Source organism: Tinamus guttatus, unplaced genomic scaffold (assembly GCF_059628265.1).
Source record: "Tinamus guttatus ecotype Peru unplaced genomic scaffold, ASM5962826v1 Tinamus_guttatus_pri_ptg000026l, whole genome shotgun sequence".
Lineage (NCBI taxonomy): Eukaryota > Metazoa > Chordata > Aves > Tinamiformes > Tinamidae > Tinamus > Tinamus guttatus.
In genome coordinates, this window is record NW_028288560.1 from 1,080,382 (window position 1) to 1,098,450 (window position 18,069).

Sequence of the window (18,069 nt, forward strand, 5' to 3'; positions counted from 1 at the left end):
TGCAGCAGGTATCATTTCCAACTGAAATGCCAGTATGCCTTAAATGATCTGAGTTATTCTTAGAAAATGTAGGTGCTTGTTTGGCATTTCTTTGTATGCTTGGGATTCAATTCACTGTCAAGGCTGTGTGGGACAGGAAGGGGGATTCTTCAGAGTGAAGTTAGTGGGGAAAATTGGAAATTGGTTTTTCTTTTGAGCAGTGTAAGACACAGCAAACTGTGGGGGGAAAGGGGCGGTGCTGGCGATGATTAGTGGTTTTGTGCTGGAGAAGAGAGCAAAGTTAATGTTAATCGTCCTGAATGTCGCATTTGTTAGTTCTTCCCTTTCTGCAGTCAGTGGCATCGCTCAGCTGGGCTCGAGTCGCAGTATCTTGCAAACAAAGCCTTTCTATTCAATAATCCTATATTTAGAAAACCGGAGACATCTTATGAGCCCAAGATAAACACCAGGGAAATATAGAAGAGCTATTGCCAGAACCTGTGATCTTCTAGAAAATTCTTTACCACTTGTGGCATTTAAAAGCAAGTAATAAGGAGATCACTAAGGATGAGGAAGAGTATTTCCCCCACTCTTCATATGCTTGTGATGTAAATACACTAGCTTTTTTATATAATATGTTAAACAGTTATTTAGAGCACAATTCTGCTACAGAAAGACTGTAACTGCCTGGTGCCCCCCAACAGTCTCACCAGTGGCCATGCACATTTAATGGATTTGTTCTTTTGAGAAATAGGAGCCCTGTTCAGATAGGGATGACAAAACATTGGTCTTAAATTGGACAGTAGGAGAAAAATATTAGTCCTTTAAACATTCTGATGCAGCCTTTTATAATCATAGAATCATTAAGGTTGAAAGGACCTCTAGAGATCATCTAGTCTAACCCCTTCAAAGAAATGTTTGTTTACTAAGCCTAGCATCTTTTATTGTGATATTCAATAGGAAGAAACCAAGAGAAGCACACAGTAGGATCTTTCAAAACCAGTTTCAACTGATGATAATTTTAGCATATTTGTAAGTTTTGGATCATCCTTAATATCACTGAGTCTTATTTCATGTCATGTATCAAAACCTATATGCTCACTGACTCTTGAGGCAGGGATCTGAAATAGCCATTCGAGTTCTCAGAGGTTGAAACGATCTTTAGCAGTTTTCTGGTGAGGTCCTGAAAGCTCCCTTTGAGCTTTATGTGGCTATAACTCTTTGCTCATAGACACATTTCAGTGTTGGTTAAACAAAGAGTCTTTAGTCAAAACTTACTGGAGGCTCGGGGAAGGCCGCTGCGGGTCTGAGGAGCCTACGTGCCTTGCAATATAGTTGAGAGGTAGAACTTCCCTCTCGTCCACTGGACTCCTTTTCTTTTCTTGACACTTTCCGGCTATTGAGCCGTAAGCTACAAGTGGTGATGAAAAGTGGGTCACTCTGCTCCCTGCATTGCTCTGTTTCCTGGAGCTCTGTCTGGATACAGCTTGGGGAAGCCAAGGGCCTAACCACACTGCAGTGCTGGCACTAGGTTGTTGAGGGGGGAGGCTTGGTTTGTTTTAAACATAAAAGCTGCTAGTGGTGTCCTTGAGTAGTCGGCATGCTAGAGTTCAATGAAGTGTGCCTTGGCAGATGGCTTGCTGTTGGAGAAATCTCCTGCTCCTGTATCTTTGAACAGCAGGGGACACTCTCTTTCCTATAAATATGCTTAGAATGAGCTGTTTGTGCCAACTGTTAATTTGGGATATCTACCTTTTTGGTTTTCGGGTCTTGGTTAATGAACCCATGTGTAAGTGTCAGTGAAACCTAGAAGAATGTGTAATTAAATGGGAGCCAACTGAAGACAATACGTAACCTTTTCCTGACCTGTTTTCATGCTGGCTTGTGCCTTGCTGGAAAGGATGTTATACCCTAAGAAGTTCTATATGAGACTATATCGGAGATTGTTAAGTATTCTTTGTGCGGAGCAGTTCTACATGGCTCTAGTAACGGTGTTTGGATCTGGGAGGACAGACAATTAAAATGTGCTGATGATTGATTTTTTAGAGAAAAGCTATGGAAATGTCAGTGTGATTTTTCCCACTTCACCTATGCTTGCTGCTATATATATATGCAAGTTAGTATAGATAGAGAGACCATGTGCTTGAGTGAGAAAGCCAGAGTGGGGTAGGTGATCCAAAAACATAAGGATTGTTGTTAAACACTTTTTGTCAGAAGTTGGGTGGTGTTCCCCCCCTTCCCCTTCCCCCCCCCCCCCCGCTCCGCCATGCTCTTATGCTGTTATGGTTGGTAAATTCTTGATGAACCAAACAGGCCGCAATCAGCTTTGACTGCATCACGGATCAGTGTTTCTGTGAGGTGCTTTTGCTCTTATTTGCATGTACACACAGATATGGAACGGAGCTGCCCACTGCCAGCGTCCCTGGACTTGCGAGCAGGAGATTCACCTGCTTATTGTGTGCCTTTTGGCTAAAGGCTGTGTTGATTTGCCATCACTGAGACACCAACTGCTTAATTTTTCCGTATTGAGAAGAGCTGGCCTGAGATCTCGGAGGACTGGTTCTGGTGCTCTCCGTAGCGCTGCCTCGCTGCTCTGTTGTGTGCGCTGCACGTGCAGCTCTCTGCTCTCACCGCTTGCTGCTTTTTCAGCCTTTCCAAGTATGCCAAGAAGCTGATAAAAATTCTGCACAAAGTTGCTCTACTGTTTTATTTATTTATTTTTTTCTGATTAGTAGTTGGTTGTTTTTATAGTCAAGAGGTTTTTGCCTTAAGGAAGATTCCTTTTTGAAGGAAGAAGTCGTCTTGCAGAAACAGCTTTTGTCTCTGAAGATGGAGAATTGGCTTCTTTCTTTAACTTTTTTTCATTAAAAGCTGCAACTTGGATATTTACACCCCCCCCACCCCCATTCTGCAGTGACTGCACTTCAGCTCACTATTCCCAGACAATATTTTTGTTCTGTTATTAAAAAAAAAAGTCGATATTTTTTCCCCCGCTTGGATAGGGGATGCCATAAGAGGAGTATTTTACCAATATTTCTGATGATATTAATAGCACTGAATAATGTATGTTTGCTTAAGATTAGAAGAAGGAACTTTAAGATCTTGTGAGAAAAGCATCTCTGATTATATCAAGTGGATATTTCATTATGTGTCATTTTAGTAGCAAATAGTTGGCCAAAGAAGTCAAAGTTGCTGTGTGAGAGTTTAAAGGTTTCTTGGGATCTTGTGAGTTATATTTGGGTTCACAAAAAGTTCTTATGTGACAGTCAGTGTAGGGTAAAGTATGGGTGAATATGGAGTTCTTAGTTAAGATGCAGAAACCGGGGTACTGACAAACAGTCTTATAAATCCTGCCCCATTTTGACAGGGAATGAGAGGATTGATGATAAATGCCAAGATGACTTCATCACACTGTGAATTTAAGCAGATAGGCAATGGGAATGAAAGTCCAGGCCTTGCAGTGTTGGTGAATCACAGTCTGGGAAATTCCTTTCCACATTTTTTTTTGATAAAACACTGGAATAAGGTGCTTGGAGAGATCTCCATCCTTTGGAGTAGTCACAACTTGATTATTTTCTTGTTTTGTTTCCTGGTGTTCAGCAAGAAAGTGCTTTTCTGGCTCCCCTTTGCAGATTGTAGAACCCAGCTCTGAGGAGCACAGTGTGGTCACTGTGGTAATGGGATTGACCATAGATTTGAAGGAAGTGGATGAGTAAATCTGAGACTGGTGCCTGCAAAGCTGGAAGTTCAAGATGAGTTCTGTAATAGAGCTGAGAAAGTGGACAGTGCTGTGTGCACCAGGTCTGTTGTGCTCAGTTCTACTTCTTGTCACCAGGTTGTGCGAAACTTTTTAAATAGCTCATGATTTTTGAACCTCATCTCTATTTTTATCGTGGAGGGGCGGGGAAGGATGTTGGCAATAATTCACCTTGGGAGTGAACGATCACCTTTCTTCCCAGGCATCTGTTTCCTTTTTTACATGAATATTTTCGAAGTGCTGCTATGACTCAGGAGAAAGAGGCGGTGTTGCTAGGCAGCCGCCGGAGCCCTTCGCAGATGCCATGTGATGGCAGTAAGCTGCCTTGCAATAATCCATCGGTGGCAGCATTCCTGGGCGAGCTGCTCCAGTGCAAAAAGAGAGGAGCATCTTTGACAGGAGCAGATGCTGCCTAGCAACTGCCGGTGCTCCCTGGCCAGCCGCAAATACTTTCACTTAATTGTAGCATCATTTTGGTAATACACACAAACTTAAGGTGGCCAGCGGATCACTTCCCATTCTACGGTGTATTTTTTTTCTTTCAAGATTTTGCATAAAAGTTCATAGAAACCATTAATAATGTCAGGAGATTCTTTAGCGCTCTTTTAAATCATGTCTTTTATTTAATCCCTGCTCTCAGATTGTAATGTCTGGATGGCTTTTAATCAGCTTTTGATAATCTTTTTTTTGTGTGTGTGTGTATTACATTAGTGCCTGGCAGTTCCAATCGGATTAGAGCCCTGTTCTGGGTGGTGCGGCACCAGTAGACTGTGTAAGAAATTGCCCTTGCTACAAAACACTCATGTTGCTTTACTTGGGCTGATGGATTTTTTTAGGGTGTAATTGGATATATCCTCTTTTCCTTTCCACATCATTTCTTTATATTGTCCATCTTGTTTAAGCAGCAGGATGTTTTAGAAGTCCTGGGTCTCATTTTTGTTCCTTGTTTCCTTTGGGAATGTACCTTCGGAGTGTGACATGAACTTGCAAATTAATTTGTGTGTCTCAAAGTCATTCAACTGAAATCCCCACCCATAATTAATCATGCAATACTTAGAATATGTACTTTGGAGGTGAAGAGACTTTCATGCCAACTTTCCTGTAGTTCTTCTTGTTGCATATCATCAAAATCTGACTTTGCAGGCTTTGCCAGCTTTTGTTAAGCAGTTCGCCTAAAATAAAATCATATCAGCCATTAATTTTGCAGAGAAAATGTTGGGGAGGTTTCTCTGGAAAGTTTCTTTGTGCTCTTTTGAATAGCTAGGCCCACAGTTTTCCCTCAGCGAGGAACTGTTCCATCAAGCTAAATGTTAAAACTTGGGTATCTTCCTCTGTGGTGTAGTTTGTATCAGATTTGTTTTCCTCTGCCATCATGTTGCTGTAACTTAAAGGCCTCTCCCTCTCTGCTGTCTATAAATACAGAGAATTAACATCTCGTCTTTCCTGGAAGGGAAGTTCATAGGGAAAGATAGCCGATAGGATTATAAAACCATGAGCTATGTGAAGTAGAGGAGTAGAAAATGTTTGATTACTAACGACTTTTCTGCATGGTGCATAAGTGAAGTGAAATGTGGGATTTGGGTGTGATATGTATGTTTAAAAGTTGCTAGGGTTCAGAAATGTTTGGATGGATCTGCAGAGGAAAAAGTGTGGAGAGCTGTTTAGTATAAATCGTAGAATAATAATAAAATCTCTTGCATTAGGAAATGCTGAACTACAAATTACTGGAGTAATTTGTAGATTCCTTGCCCTCTACTTAATACTCTTTCCTCACCACTCCTTTTGGCCCCCATTGGGGAAAAGAAGCTGGATTTGGAGCCGTCTTTGACAGAATGGCTCTAAGGTTATGCTACATGGAACCTTTATTGTCATGGAGGGGCAAGGAGGAAAGTCACGACCATCTCATTCAGCTGTCAGGAACACCTTATGCCTGGAGGGATTAGGCTTTCTTAATGGATGAATTACTGTGGGGAGGAAAAAAGCCTTTTAAGAAAAGATGCATAATCTAGAATAATTTATGTTATTTTCTTGAAGATAATCGTAACAAATTGGTTGCAAGATTGACCTAGCCTGTTAACTAATGGTTTAATATGAAGTTAAAAGTGTGCAATGTTGCAGTGTAGGCTGTTTAAGAAATTACAGTAATGGTTTGTTTGGTGAGAGTTGGGACCAAGAAGAGTTATTTAGTAAGGGGAAAGTATCTTGTACAAAGTAGCACTTTGGAAGACTTTTCAATCTTTGGAAATAAACTGTAAGAGCTACAGAAGCAGGTCAGGAATTCAGGTAACTGTTACTGCTATACATTTATTCATATAATAAGTCTTTTTAGAAAAATCCATTCTGTCTACTTGATTTGCCTCAAGTGTTTTTGACTTTCTTTTTAATTTACACCTGCTACATCAAAGAAAAAAAAAAGTTTGCTTAATTTGCCAGACTGTTGCATGTGACATCCTTGTTTCAGACTTGAAAAACAAAACAAAATCTCACACCCTAAATTTGAGACCCATTATAAAGAGATATGACGCATATATGTATTTACCCAATGCTGAGCATCCCTACAGAACGCTTGGATGATGTGTTAGAGGTGCAAGTACAGAGTTCAGAAGAACTTTGAAACTTGCAGTGCAGAAGAAAATTCAGTGTTTGGGCAGATTAATCAATTGATAAGGTACAGAACTAATTATTTTGGGTAGAGTATCATGCATATGCAGTTCTGCTGCTCCAGTTTATTACTCTTGTCATTACTTCTGAAATTAGTTTGTCTGAAGACATTCTTAGGACATGATGAATACATAGCCTGAGTAACTGCATGCTGATTGTAGTACAGAGCAACTATGAAAATTAAATGGCAAAGTGTTGATGAGACCAAGATTTGTAAAGAATAACAAAATGGATTTCAGCCTGTTGGATGTGTTCTAGCAGCAGTGCTTTCTATTGCACAAGGGAAAACTTGGGAAATAAGATCCAAATAACAAAAAAGCCCAACTTTGTGGTTGAAGAAGTATAATTTAGATCTGGTGAGGGAAATTTCATGGTAATTTCTTGAACCAAATTTGTTTCTCTTCATTTAAATACATGGAATTTGCATTAGTAAATCATGGAAGGCAGGGAGAGAGTGTGATAAAATCATTCTGTTTTTTTGTGTAGATAAGTATTGGCTGGTGGTGGTCTGAAATTGTATTTGTTACTATAAATAATACATTATGCAGTATTGAAATACTTTTACAGGCTTTACTTCAATGTATAGAAATAGGTTGAAAACAAAATAGAAGATGCACAAAAGCACATATATATGCATGTATCATTGTGCTGGAAAGGAATTTTATTTATATACTAAGAAAACTTGTTTTCGGGGGGAATTAAGCAGCTAAATTCTGCATGTAAATTCTGCATGATGTTTTATGTGGGTGTCCTGTGTTGGACAGCAGTCTGGCATTTTCCTTTTTTCCTCTTGACTTTTCCTAATATTTATGGAAAAATGACCTGGTTTTCTCATGAGGTTTTCTCATGTAATTGAAATAATCAAGTTTAAAAATTGATCTTAGGAAGAGTTGAGAGATGGGCCTGGTTTGGGAGGTTGGGCCATAGGAGGCCATTTGTCTTGTTTGCTTTTGAACTTGGGTGAACCTTTGGTAGCCCCAGTGTCTTGCACAGAGCTTCGTGAGTGAACAATGCACTGTGTGGAAGGAGCACTTTGAAAGGCTCTGAACCACTCTGCTGCTCTGTGTGACACTACCCTGCTTTTTATGCTGGAAGGAATGATTAACGCTTGTTCCTTGGTCACCTTCTCTATGCGACTCACAGGTGTCAGCACCTCAACCTCAAAGGGTAAAGCAGCAGCAGGAAAGGTGTGGAAAGAAGTGACACAAGAGATGCCAGAGCCTGTGGAGGGGCTTTGAAATGATGAATTATTAACCAGAATATGAAGAAGTTGCTGAGAGAGTAAGGTTGTGCTTGTGAGAAAGGCTGTTAATAAAGCTTCAGCCTTTCACTCAATGTGGCAATAGCCTGTTGAGGGCCCATCATCTTGTATATGAGATTAGACCTTAGGCTTATTTTCCTCAGTTATTTTTAGGGACATTTAAGCCTGTTCTTTAGAACTGTTTCTTTTACTGTTGGTGCCTTACGTTATGCAGCTGCTTACACAGTGTCAGGGCATATTTCTTGGGCAGACACTTTTACACTTTTCCATCTGTCTTCTGCTCTAATTCCAGTTTTCCAAATTCTGATTCCAACTTTACCTGTTCTCGCATGTGCTACCCCTCTTCTCTTCCTGCTGCACAGTTAGAATTGCCTGCCTGTGTATTTTCGTGGGGTGGTGGCTTTTCGTTCTTAATAACAATTGGTGCATGTGTGCAGGTGCCTGACTTTTGCTGTGGACCCCTTGGGTACAGTTCAAGCACTGCAGTTCAGGGAACTCTGAGGGGGAGACGTTTCCCGTATGTGATACGTGCTGCAGCCTCAGAGCTCTCCTCCTTAGCAGGATGGGGCTTCAGCAGCTGGCCAAAATTAACTTTCATAGGAGGAAACTGTGGTGTTCTTAAACTGAACGATGGAGAGGTTAATAGCTGAAAACAGTTGGTTAACATTACACCAGTCTAGCTCACAGTCCGAGCGAGGTCTCTTCACTGCAGGGTAGAGGTTAGGCCTATTTTGATGACGGGTTACGGCTTTACTCTTCGGTGACTTGAGATGAATCTTGTAAGAAAGACTTGAGGCCTGTTGATTGATGGGGAGTCTGTAGATGACCATATTGCTATAAAGAATATCTCTGCAGGAAGGCACAAGTCACTTAGCAGAATCTTCTCTGTAATTGTTTTTCTCCAGAATGGTTAAATTATTCCATATTTTCCATATGCATTTATACAATTAGATCAAAAATATAACCTTTTTCATGAGTGAAAACTAAATCCAGTAGCCTGGCAAGCTGCTGCTTGCACTAGTGTTTTTGTTGGGTTACATTTTCTGTGTTACTCCAGTCTAGAAAAATTTTTTGTTTATCTTGTCACATATAACGGTTTGGGGGTTCTAAGAGCCCAGAGAACAGTTAGGCCCTTTGAGATCTCTACTTCTTCCAGTTAGTTGGAATGCTCTACACCGAGTTTTACTGTGAAGAACAAACATCTGACGCTGTTTTGTTCTGCTTGAATCTTGATCCACGTTCTTCCTCCTGTCACACTCCTTTGCGTTGGTGTTTGCTGACTGTGGCTTGCTCTTTCTTGCCACTTTCCCTTTGAGAGCCAGGTACCAAGCTGAAACTTTCCTCCTAGGAGCTTCAGTGGCTCTGGCAAGAAAAAGGTTCTTTGGGAGAACCTGAAATGCAGCTGTATTGTGGGAGAGTCACAACCAGAGCTTATGTATCTACATTTAATGGGGCTTATTCTCCCTTTAATAGGGGAAAAAAAAGTAAGGATGGTGCCCACTGGAGGTCACTGTTTCAACTTTTGGGATTCCACTGTGTAGGGAAAGTATAGGGAGCACTGAGGTCTCCTTGTTGTGTGTTGTTATTTAGAGCAAGGTGCTCGAATGATTGCATTAAATCTGTGTCTGAAGGAGGTGTTTAAACATTGCTGGTGAGAAATGTAAGACCTGAAAAAAAAAATGGAGAAACCTTATCTCTAATTTATCCTTTGTTTTGACATGCTTCCGATAACTATCCTTAGCTGTGCCCCATTGCGTGTTAATAAATATTGTTTTGGCTAAAGAATATGTTGTTACACATTATTATAAATTAAATTTGTTTGTAAATTAGGAGTTTGTTGTGTAATTCTTAAAATTAGTATTAATGTTTTCTGTTTTTTTTATTGGATAATAAAAAAATAAAGATTTATAGGAAAGTGATATTTAAGATGAAGGCCATCTTGGTTCTGTATTTATGAAAGTCCAGATTCTTTCTTATATCACAGATTTTTGCAATATACCAGATCCACAGAGTGGAGGAAACTTGGTTCCTGCTAATGACTCCTTGTTATGTTGCTTAAACCTCAAGAATAAAAATCTTGACCCCCGTTAAGTCAGGACTGTCTGTTCTGTTGAGTAAGGGAGTAAGAAATCTTCATTTACTCTGTGAGTTCATTTGGGGTTAGTGATTAAAATGATTACAAGCCTTGCTTAATTCAAAAATCTTCTAGAAAAGCTAGCTTTTAATGCTGCTGCTGAGCTTAACTTGTGATAGGGGCTAAAATACACATTTCTGATAAGGAACACTTGACTGACAGTTTTTCTGGGGAGCTATGTAATTGCTATTTTTGTAAGGAACAAGCTAACGCGCTATGGTTAGAAGAAAAAAAATCACGTAAAGATTCATGCCTTGTGTCTCTCTTTCTCCACCCTCTAGTGATATGCAGCTTCCGAGGAGCCGTACCGCAAGGTTTAGTCCTGGAACTAGGTGAAACTGTCCAGATCCTAGAGAAATGCGAAGGTAAGTGCGATGCCCAAAGAGAATCCTGTTTTCTCTATAAACTTATGCAAATACTTTAATATAGCAGTTTTAATAAGAAGTTGTTTTGGAGTCATGATGCATCAAATTGAAGCACTCGGATAAGACCTAATCTGACCCACTTTCCGTAGGAAAGGCTGAGTGCTGTTGGCACTAATCCAGTCTGATAGGGGGTCAGTGTGTTTTAAGTTAACCATCTGTCTAGCAAATGCTGAACCCTGACCTGATTGTTGTATTGGAATTGGGTCTTACAGTGAATTTTCATCATTTTAAGTGTAGAATCAGTATCTTGATTTTATTTTTAAACCATATTTTCTCACTGTTTTCTTTATGCATTTCTGCTCAGTTTACGAGTGTTTATTTTTAGAAATGTCTGAACACATGAAAAATAATTATAAAGTACAGTAGCTGATGATTTGGGACCTATACTGGGGGAAAAAAAACAGAGAATACTGATTTAAAGAGGATTGCTTTTTATTTATATTCCTATGTTCTTTTTATACCTAGAGGAAAATGTTATTGTAAGTATAATAACTACAGTTCTTCCTTATGTGGCTGGAGAGGGCTCTGTGTGAATAGACTGAATGTCCTGGTCTTTTGTTTTATTCATGTGTATAGGCTGGTTGAAGTTGATATATTTAAAATTTAAGGTAATGATTTTCATCCTAATGTTCAAAGTAAGCAAGTGGTATGAAACACATTTGCAGTACTTTGGAGAAGTAAGTTGACAAGGTTCAGTATGAGAGCACATTTTACTATAGCGTTTGAATTGGAATAGTGTAACCTTAGTCCTGGAATTTTAAAATCATAAATTCAAACTTCGTATTTTCCAGTCAGAGTTCCAGCTTGATTCTGCAAAGCTGTAGGTTTAGTTTTATGTTCCAGTTAATGCTGAAGATGAAAAATGAACATAAATTTTGCTGCAGAAACCTTCTGCATGCTTCCTAAGGACATTGTTTCACACTCCCCAAACTATCTGTTGTTGCTAATACTTTCCTCTTATATTCAGAGATGCTGTTTGTGTGCTGGCTTGCTCCTTAACAAATAAGTGATCTCGCACATGATTTTTTTCCAGGAAAGTAATATAGCTTCATGTACATGTATACTTTTTCTGAATGAGAGTTTTGCAGTTCAGCTGTGCTGTTTCTTCTGCAGAGAAGCCTGTATTATTATATGTAAGAACAACATACCTCATTAGACTCACAAGATAGCTCACCCTTGCTCCAGCACTAAATGTTGCTTGTAGTCATGCTACCAGACCTGGTGAATTAGTAAGGAAGAGTTAATTTTGGCATAGGAAGAACTGTCTGTTGTTGAAAGCTTTGGTCATGTTATTTTCAAAGGAGGCTCTGGGAAAGAGTTTTCTTGGCTGGGGGACAGCTTTTCTGCAGAAGTGTGCGATTTTTGGAAGGGGGCAGATTCCCTCTATCCTCTCACTCTGTCTGCAGGGTCTTTAGCCATAAGAGCTATGATGCTGAAAAGATGTATTAATTTTGATAACAGCTTTCAGAACTCCACAACACGGTATGCTAAATATTCAGGTGGTCTCTGCTTTTGCATGTGTGAATTATGCAAACAAGCATGCAATGCATGCAAAGTAGCTTATTAAAAGGAAAAAAATGTTCAAGCATTCAGGGGTAAGTGGTTGTTTACCACAGTACTTGGTTTGCCCTGCAAAATTAGGATGAAATGTGACTTTTTCTTCAACCTCTGCATTATTTGCCTGGGTTTTCTCTTGTCTGAACAGACTGGATAAATTATTGTTAACCCACAGAAATAAGGTTTGCTGTGTGTGTCAGCAGGAGATCAGTCATTTCAGCTTTTCTTTTTGAGACAGGGGGCACAATTCTGAGAGTGGGCTCATGTAAACAGAAACCTTTTAGGGACTTACAGTGATATCTGAGACTTGCTGAAGAATTGATGCTGACAAAATTGAAATACTAGTTGTACTTCTGAACATACTTTTAATCATAATGAGTTACTCAATAACTATTACAGAAAGTGCTGTTGGAGTGAGTGGCATAAAAAGCAGTTGCTATTTTTAGAGCACATTGAGAGTAAGGATTTTCCTACACCAAGTTCTCTTAACTACTCTTGCAGCCACGTTTTACATGTGCAGAGTGAGAGGGTGTGTGTGTATAGATATATGCCATTAAGAATTCCAAAGCTCAGTTCCTTCTCTTTAAGGCTAAGAAGTATGTCTATCAACTGATAAGATATTAATAAATCCCTTTTTTTTGTGGTTGTCTACATTTAAAAAAAGATGCTTAAGGAAGTATTTTTGTATTATAGAAAGTATGGATTTTTTGCGTGTACCTTATGTGGGAACTTTTTAATTTTAGTCGCATGTGTGTCTTGTTGCTCTGTGCTTTGCAAACCTGGCTACAGAATTCTAAACTGTTAATTTCTAATCCTGTCTAAATCTGCCCCTTCACTGCCCCCCGCCCCAGTAATTGAACATGACACATTTCAAACCCCAGCGTTAAACTCTGCCTTTCCTGTGAAGCTCCCAGGAAGTCCATCTAACATTACGCCATCGCTAAAGCGTGTGACACTACGAGGGCAGTGTGATAGTTAGTCTGCGTGAATTGGCACTCCAGTGGCCTCGCTCAAAGGGATCCCTGCTGGTAAGGAATATTCTTCAGGATGTCAGCCATATGCACGGCTGCCTTTCACAGCTTTCCTCTCCCTGTCGCTGCGAGTTCTTTCTATGATGACCCTGCCACCGAGAGAGGATTGAAATGTAAGTGGTGATCTCTGGTTTATTTGCCATGCACGGAGGAGGACAAAGGGAATGGTTATATTGTGCAACCAATAGATGCAGAAAGGCAGAGCTTTCTGGGCTCAAGATATGTGGTTTGAGTGTACTTACTACTTGAAATGTATATGTTGACCACATATCTCAAAAAACACCTATCTTGAGTCATGGCTCTTGCTTGTCACTGATAGATTTGCAAATCCTCCGTTGAACTGATGCACTGACATTAACCCAGTGGGGAGGATATCACAGTAATCTGACTGATACAGGCAGAAAAGGTACAAGGAAAATCTTCTGTGGATTTTTCTTCCCGTGTTTAGATGACAAAGTAGCTTCTTTCCTTACTGACAAATGATCTTAAGTACAAACACTGGTATAACTAGTTCTCAGCAAGTGTGGCTGTAAGAAGTGGGGTTCTGAGTAAGCACAGAAAGACCGTCTTGGCTGCAAGGGAGTGATTTGCTTTAGATTAAAAATGCTACAACTTGAGTGCTACTGGCTTGAGGCCCTGTCTATTCAGAGAAGAGGAGAAGCAAGTAACGGAAGGCTGGAGCACCAGTTGGAGTGCTGTCTTGCTTGTGCAAATTCTGGAATCTACACTAGCCTCTTCACTTACATGGTTGCTGTGTATGATCCCTAAGCCATCCGTGCAGTATTTAAAGTTTCTTTCCATTGTCTCCGGGAATGCAAGTGTGGCCAAATAAAGACTTGCCAGTATTTGGGGCATATAGAAGTTCCACAGTTTTCTGTGAATTTTTTTTTTTCCCTTCAGAGGTTTCTTCTGGGGGTAGCATGGGGAGAGGAAGGAGGAAGCTGAGTTCATAAATACATTTAAGCAGCTGATAATTTACAGTGAGAGACTGAGGTTTTCTTTGCAATGGCAGTAGAGTTGCTTTTCAGACCCTCCTCTTCTGCTCCTTGGTGCATCGCATCAGCTGTAATTTCATTTGCTTTTAATCGTTCTGTTAGAATTTTCTGCTTGTTTCCTTTTTATTTGTATTTTTTCTTGCTCATCTGAGGTTCTAATGCCTTTGTAAAGTGTTTCTGTTAGTTTTGCTGTCACCCATAAGGGTTGTACCCTATTCTACTTGCAGCGTGCATCTAGGGAGGAATGAGGAACCTCCCTGTCAGATTTTGCTGCAGTGGGAGCACTGCAGGCTTTACCTGGAGCCAGGAGCTGCCTTGGCCAAACCGACTCTCTCCCAGCAATGCTGGCTTACCCTGAGAAAGATGTTCCTGGTGAGATATTCCCTTTCCTCTTTGCCTGCTGTGGAGCGAGGCAGCGGAGCTGACGTTTCTCAGACCCTTACAGCTACTGTGGAAGTTCTTGCCTTGCTGCTCAAATTAGCCCTTTGAAGCTCGGGAATGGTATCTTGACTTCCCTCTTTGACTAAGACCAAGGCAAAACACTAAGTTCTCATTCTACCTTGTCTGCTTTTGTTATGGCATCTCTAGCTGTGTTATTAGCATCTTCCTGGGGTTCTGCTGGCACGAAGCTGCCCCCTGACACGGTGTTGGCAGCCTGGGCCAGGGTATCATCTGCTGCTTGCCCAGTCCTGGCACTGCTGGAGCATCGCGCTCGGAACAGAGCGCTCTTGGCACTAAGCACTCTCAGCATCAGGTCTTAAACAGCCCTGTTACTATTCCTTTTCTGGGGCACTTTGAGCACGTGTAGCTGTGCACAAAGACACTCTGCAAGCCAATTATATAAATCTGAGAAGGCAAAAGGCATTGTTTCTGGTCTAACATGAAGAAAATTACAGTTTTATCTAAGTAGTACTGTGCTTATCACTCCCAGTAAGGCATCCAAAGAGACTGGCGTTTTTGGCCAGGTGCTTGTCAGTCAGGAGGAAAGTGTTGGCCTCCACTGAGCCCTGGAACAAAATCTGCTGATACTTAGAGCGCTGACTGACAGGCTGTCTGTTATTTATTTATTTTCTGTTAGGATTTTTACATGTTTCCAAATTGGCCTTTCTCTTGTTGAAGACGTGAGCTTATGATGGTCCCTGTCTCCACAATCCTTATCCTCTTACTGATGGTAATTTTCATGGTAACTTTATTCTTTTTTTCTTTTCTTTTTCCCCTTCTCCTGCAGACTTTTCCCCAGCTTTTTCTTGCAGATGAGCAGTTTTCTCCAAGCCTGAACCAGGGCTGGGTAGCTGTGCTGTGTTGGAGCTGGTGTTTGGAGCAAGGGCAGCCAAAGAGGAGGGAGGAAGGAAAGGCTACAGAAGGGATAGAGTTTCACTGTGTGCCGTGTCCTGGAGTTTCTTGATGCAGGAGTTAGAAGTTTAGCAGGATGTTGTTATTCTGTATGCTGATTTATCTGCTCCAAACTAATTCTTTTTATTCTCTTCCCGGTTTTTAGCAATGACACTGGCTCTTACTTATGTGAATGACAATGGAAAGCAAACTTTTTGTTTCCTTCTAGTCTTTATTTAACTTTTGTGTCTAACATTTGCCAAGTGTTCAACCTGGGGTTATACAAGTCTGTTTGACCATTTTACCGTGGTCCATGTTTAATGCTTCCCCAGCCAGCAGTTAGGTGCTTGTTGCTGTCCTTTGGAAATTGGCATGCAGACTTGGAACAAGAGGAAAAAAAAGTATTTTTCATGCACGTTTAAAACTGTTTTATGCCATTTGTACCACAACAGAAAGCTATTTTTTTCCTGTAAGAATAAAAGGTTGCTCGTAGTACTAGAAAAATCTTGCAAATGTGAAGTAGGATTAAGTGCTAAGAGTGTTCTTTTTTTGTTGTTGTTTTTCTTTAAAGAAAAATACTGTTCATGTGCAAATTGTCTCCTGGACAGCTATTACTCTTTTTCCTAAATGAATTTACTACTAGCTTTCAAGCTGTTACAATGATCATTAAATGTAATAACCAAATGTCCTCCACTGAAGCAGTTACCTTGAAATAATAAAATATTTTGATGTATTTGCAATAGAAATTCAGTCCTCAAAAAGCTCTTAAGTTGTTGATAAAGATGGTGGGAGTAAGATCACTCTAGGGGGTGGTTTTAGTTTTTAGGCAAAAATCTCATCTCCTGCAGCTATCTGACATAGTGCTCCCATAGCTGAAAGTTGTTTCTTGAAACTTTTTTTTCCTTAAACACAAGGCTAATGTCCACAGAGATTCTCTGTGTCTTTGGATGCCTTTGATTTTAAAATGTCTTTGAATTTAAAAATCAGAAAAGTTGAGATACAAAGGTAAAGAAAAACAGTGGGGTTGTGTGTGGTGCTGCCTTTTTAAAAAAAAAAAAAAAAAAAAAAAAAAAAAAACGACGATGAAAGAAAAAGGACTTGCCTTTTAGTTTTTGAATACTTTTCAAAATGTAAAATCTTTTTAATGCTTGGCAATCATTTCTACCTGTTACACTTTTCAGTAGTCTCTCAGGCTAGACAGCATCTGTGCAACCATTTGCATTTCTCGGCCTCATGAGTGTGATGAAAGAAGCTTGGCCATGACCATGGTGGTATGTCAGAAGAATCTTGGTCCCTGGCCCAGGCTTCCTTTGAGGATCAGGTAGTTCATAATGTAAATGCTGCTGCCTTTTACATCAGATTTCCCTAAATCTAAAAGTCTCCCTTTTGAAAAATGTTCTTACTCGCTATAGAGTGAGTCCAGCTTCCATCCAAATTTTCAGGAACTTTAAGGGAGCAGAGGTCTCACTTCAGGTTCTGGCTCTGCTTCCTTGTGTCCCTTTTTTGGTTCCCTCTGTCAAACAGTGGGAGACATAAATGAGTTTAATTTCATTTACTCATTTGCAGATCCTTATTATATCATTTGCTATTGTGTATTTTCTTTTTCCTTGTTTATATTTGAATTTTTTTTTTTCTTTGACATTGTGGCATTTCTGTTTTGGGAGACTTGAACTAAAAATGTTGCAGTAGTTGTTTCAAAATTGGTGCTTCTAGTAGTTTTTCAAAGTCTTAGTTCTTTGGCTTATTTTTCTTTGTAGAGATAACTAAAAGCAGATAAAAGGTTCTGTCTGCTATTTATCAGTCTTTTTAGGTTGCCCATTTAGTAGAACAAAAACTTGTTAAAATTAAAGATCTTCACAGCCTATCAACCCTACAGACTGCACTTAGATTCAGTTTTCATTGCATGTGTTAGGTCTGGAAACAAGAAGTTTAAGTTCTGGGCAAAAAAATAAATACTTAAGAGAAATTAAATAATGCAAAATGTGGTTACTAAATTTCCAGTAGAACTTACAGTAATAAACATTTTAAATGTATTTGGGAACTTAAGAATGGGAACCTCATCGTGGATTTACAATTTGTTCTGTATTCTACTGTATTGCTGCTATTCTTGTACGACAAGGAAGTCTGAACAACTGGAAGTGTGCTTCCTGAGGAAAGTGTCCTGGCGCACCCGCACCTAAAATGAGGCAAAATAGTTTTTGCCATAGTCTTTCATGTATTTACACCAGTGCTTCTGAAGTGCGCTCCAAATCCCACTTTTTTATAGGGTTCATTCGGCTAAGACCAGCGTGGTCAGTAATGTCCGTACCAGGATGGAGAACTCCCTTGGCCGCTCGGAGACCCTATGGCTGGGGTCAGTATGTGGATACAGGCTTTCCATCAGGATCGCAGAGCGGTAGCTTATGTTACAGGCACCACAGTATATGGCAGCAGGAATGTATGGCACAGGGCTTTCCTTCAGCACACGAGAAGATGTGAGATTCTCCCCTTGGACACCTGTTTGTGCAATATCTGGAGCAGGTGTGTTGAGTATTGAGTTAACTTAGTAATCTCCGAGGACTTCTAATCACTCCGTTGTTTCAGGCTGATGGGTAATAGCTGGTAAATGTCTTTAGTTCTGAGCTGGAGTTTATGCTGAAGGCCAAACTTGGCTCTAGAGAAGTGCTAGTCTTGCTATTCTAGATAGTTTCTTAATTCTCCAGGTAGGGAAGTTTTAATACATGAAAATAGAGAATACAGTCTTCTGGCTTTCTTTCCAACTTGGAGTTTTCTTCAGGATAAAATAGGCTGAGGCCTCTTAGGTAGTTAGCCAAAATGAGGTCTCAGACAGTTTGGATTTCTGGATTTGTCTCTGCTGTTATGGAGACCCTGGGATCCTTTGTCAAATCTTACTGCAGGCTTCAGCTCTTCTGATGTGATGGCATCACTGTTGCTTTG

At 40.1% G+C, this 18,069-nt stretch overlaps 1 protein-coding gene across 2 annotated transcripts in view; it reads left to right on the forward strand.

Annotated features, from left to right (window-relative positions):
- DOCK3 (dedicator of cytokinesis 3) overlaps positions 1 to 18,069 on the forward strand; it is a 158,888-nt gene that overhangs the window by 5,332 nt on the left and 135,487 nt on the right. For both annotated transcript variants that reach the window (XM_088527203.1, XM_088527196.1), the window contains exon 2: positions 10,074 to 10,157. In XM_088527203.1, the coding sequence (XP_088383329.1) occupies positions 10,074 to 10,157 (84 nt within the window). The remainder of the gene's footprint in view (positions 1 to 10,073; positions 10,158 to 18,069) is intronic.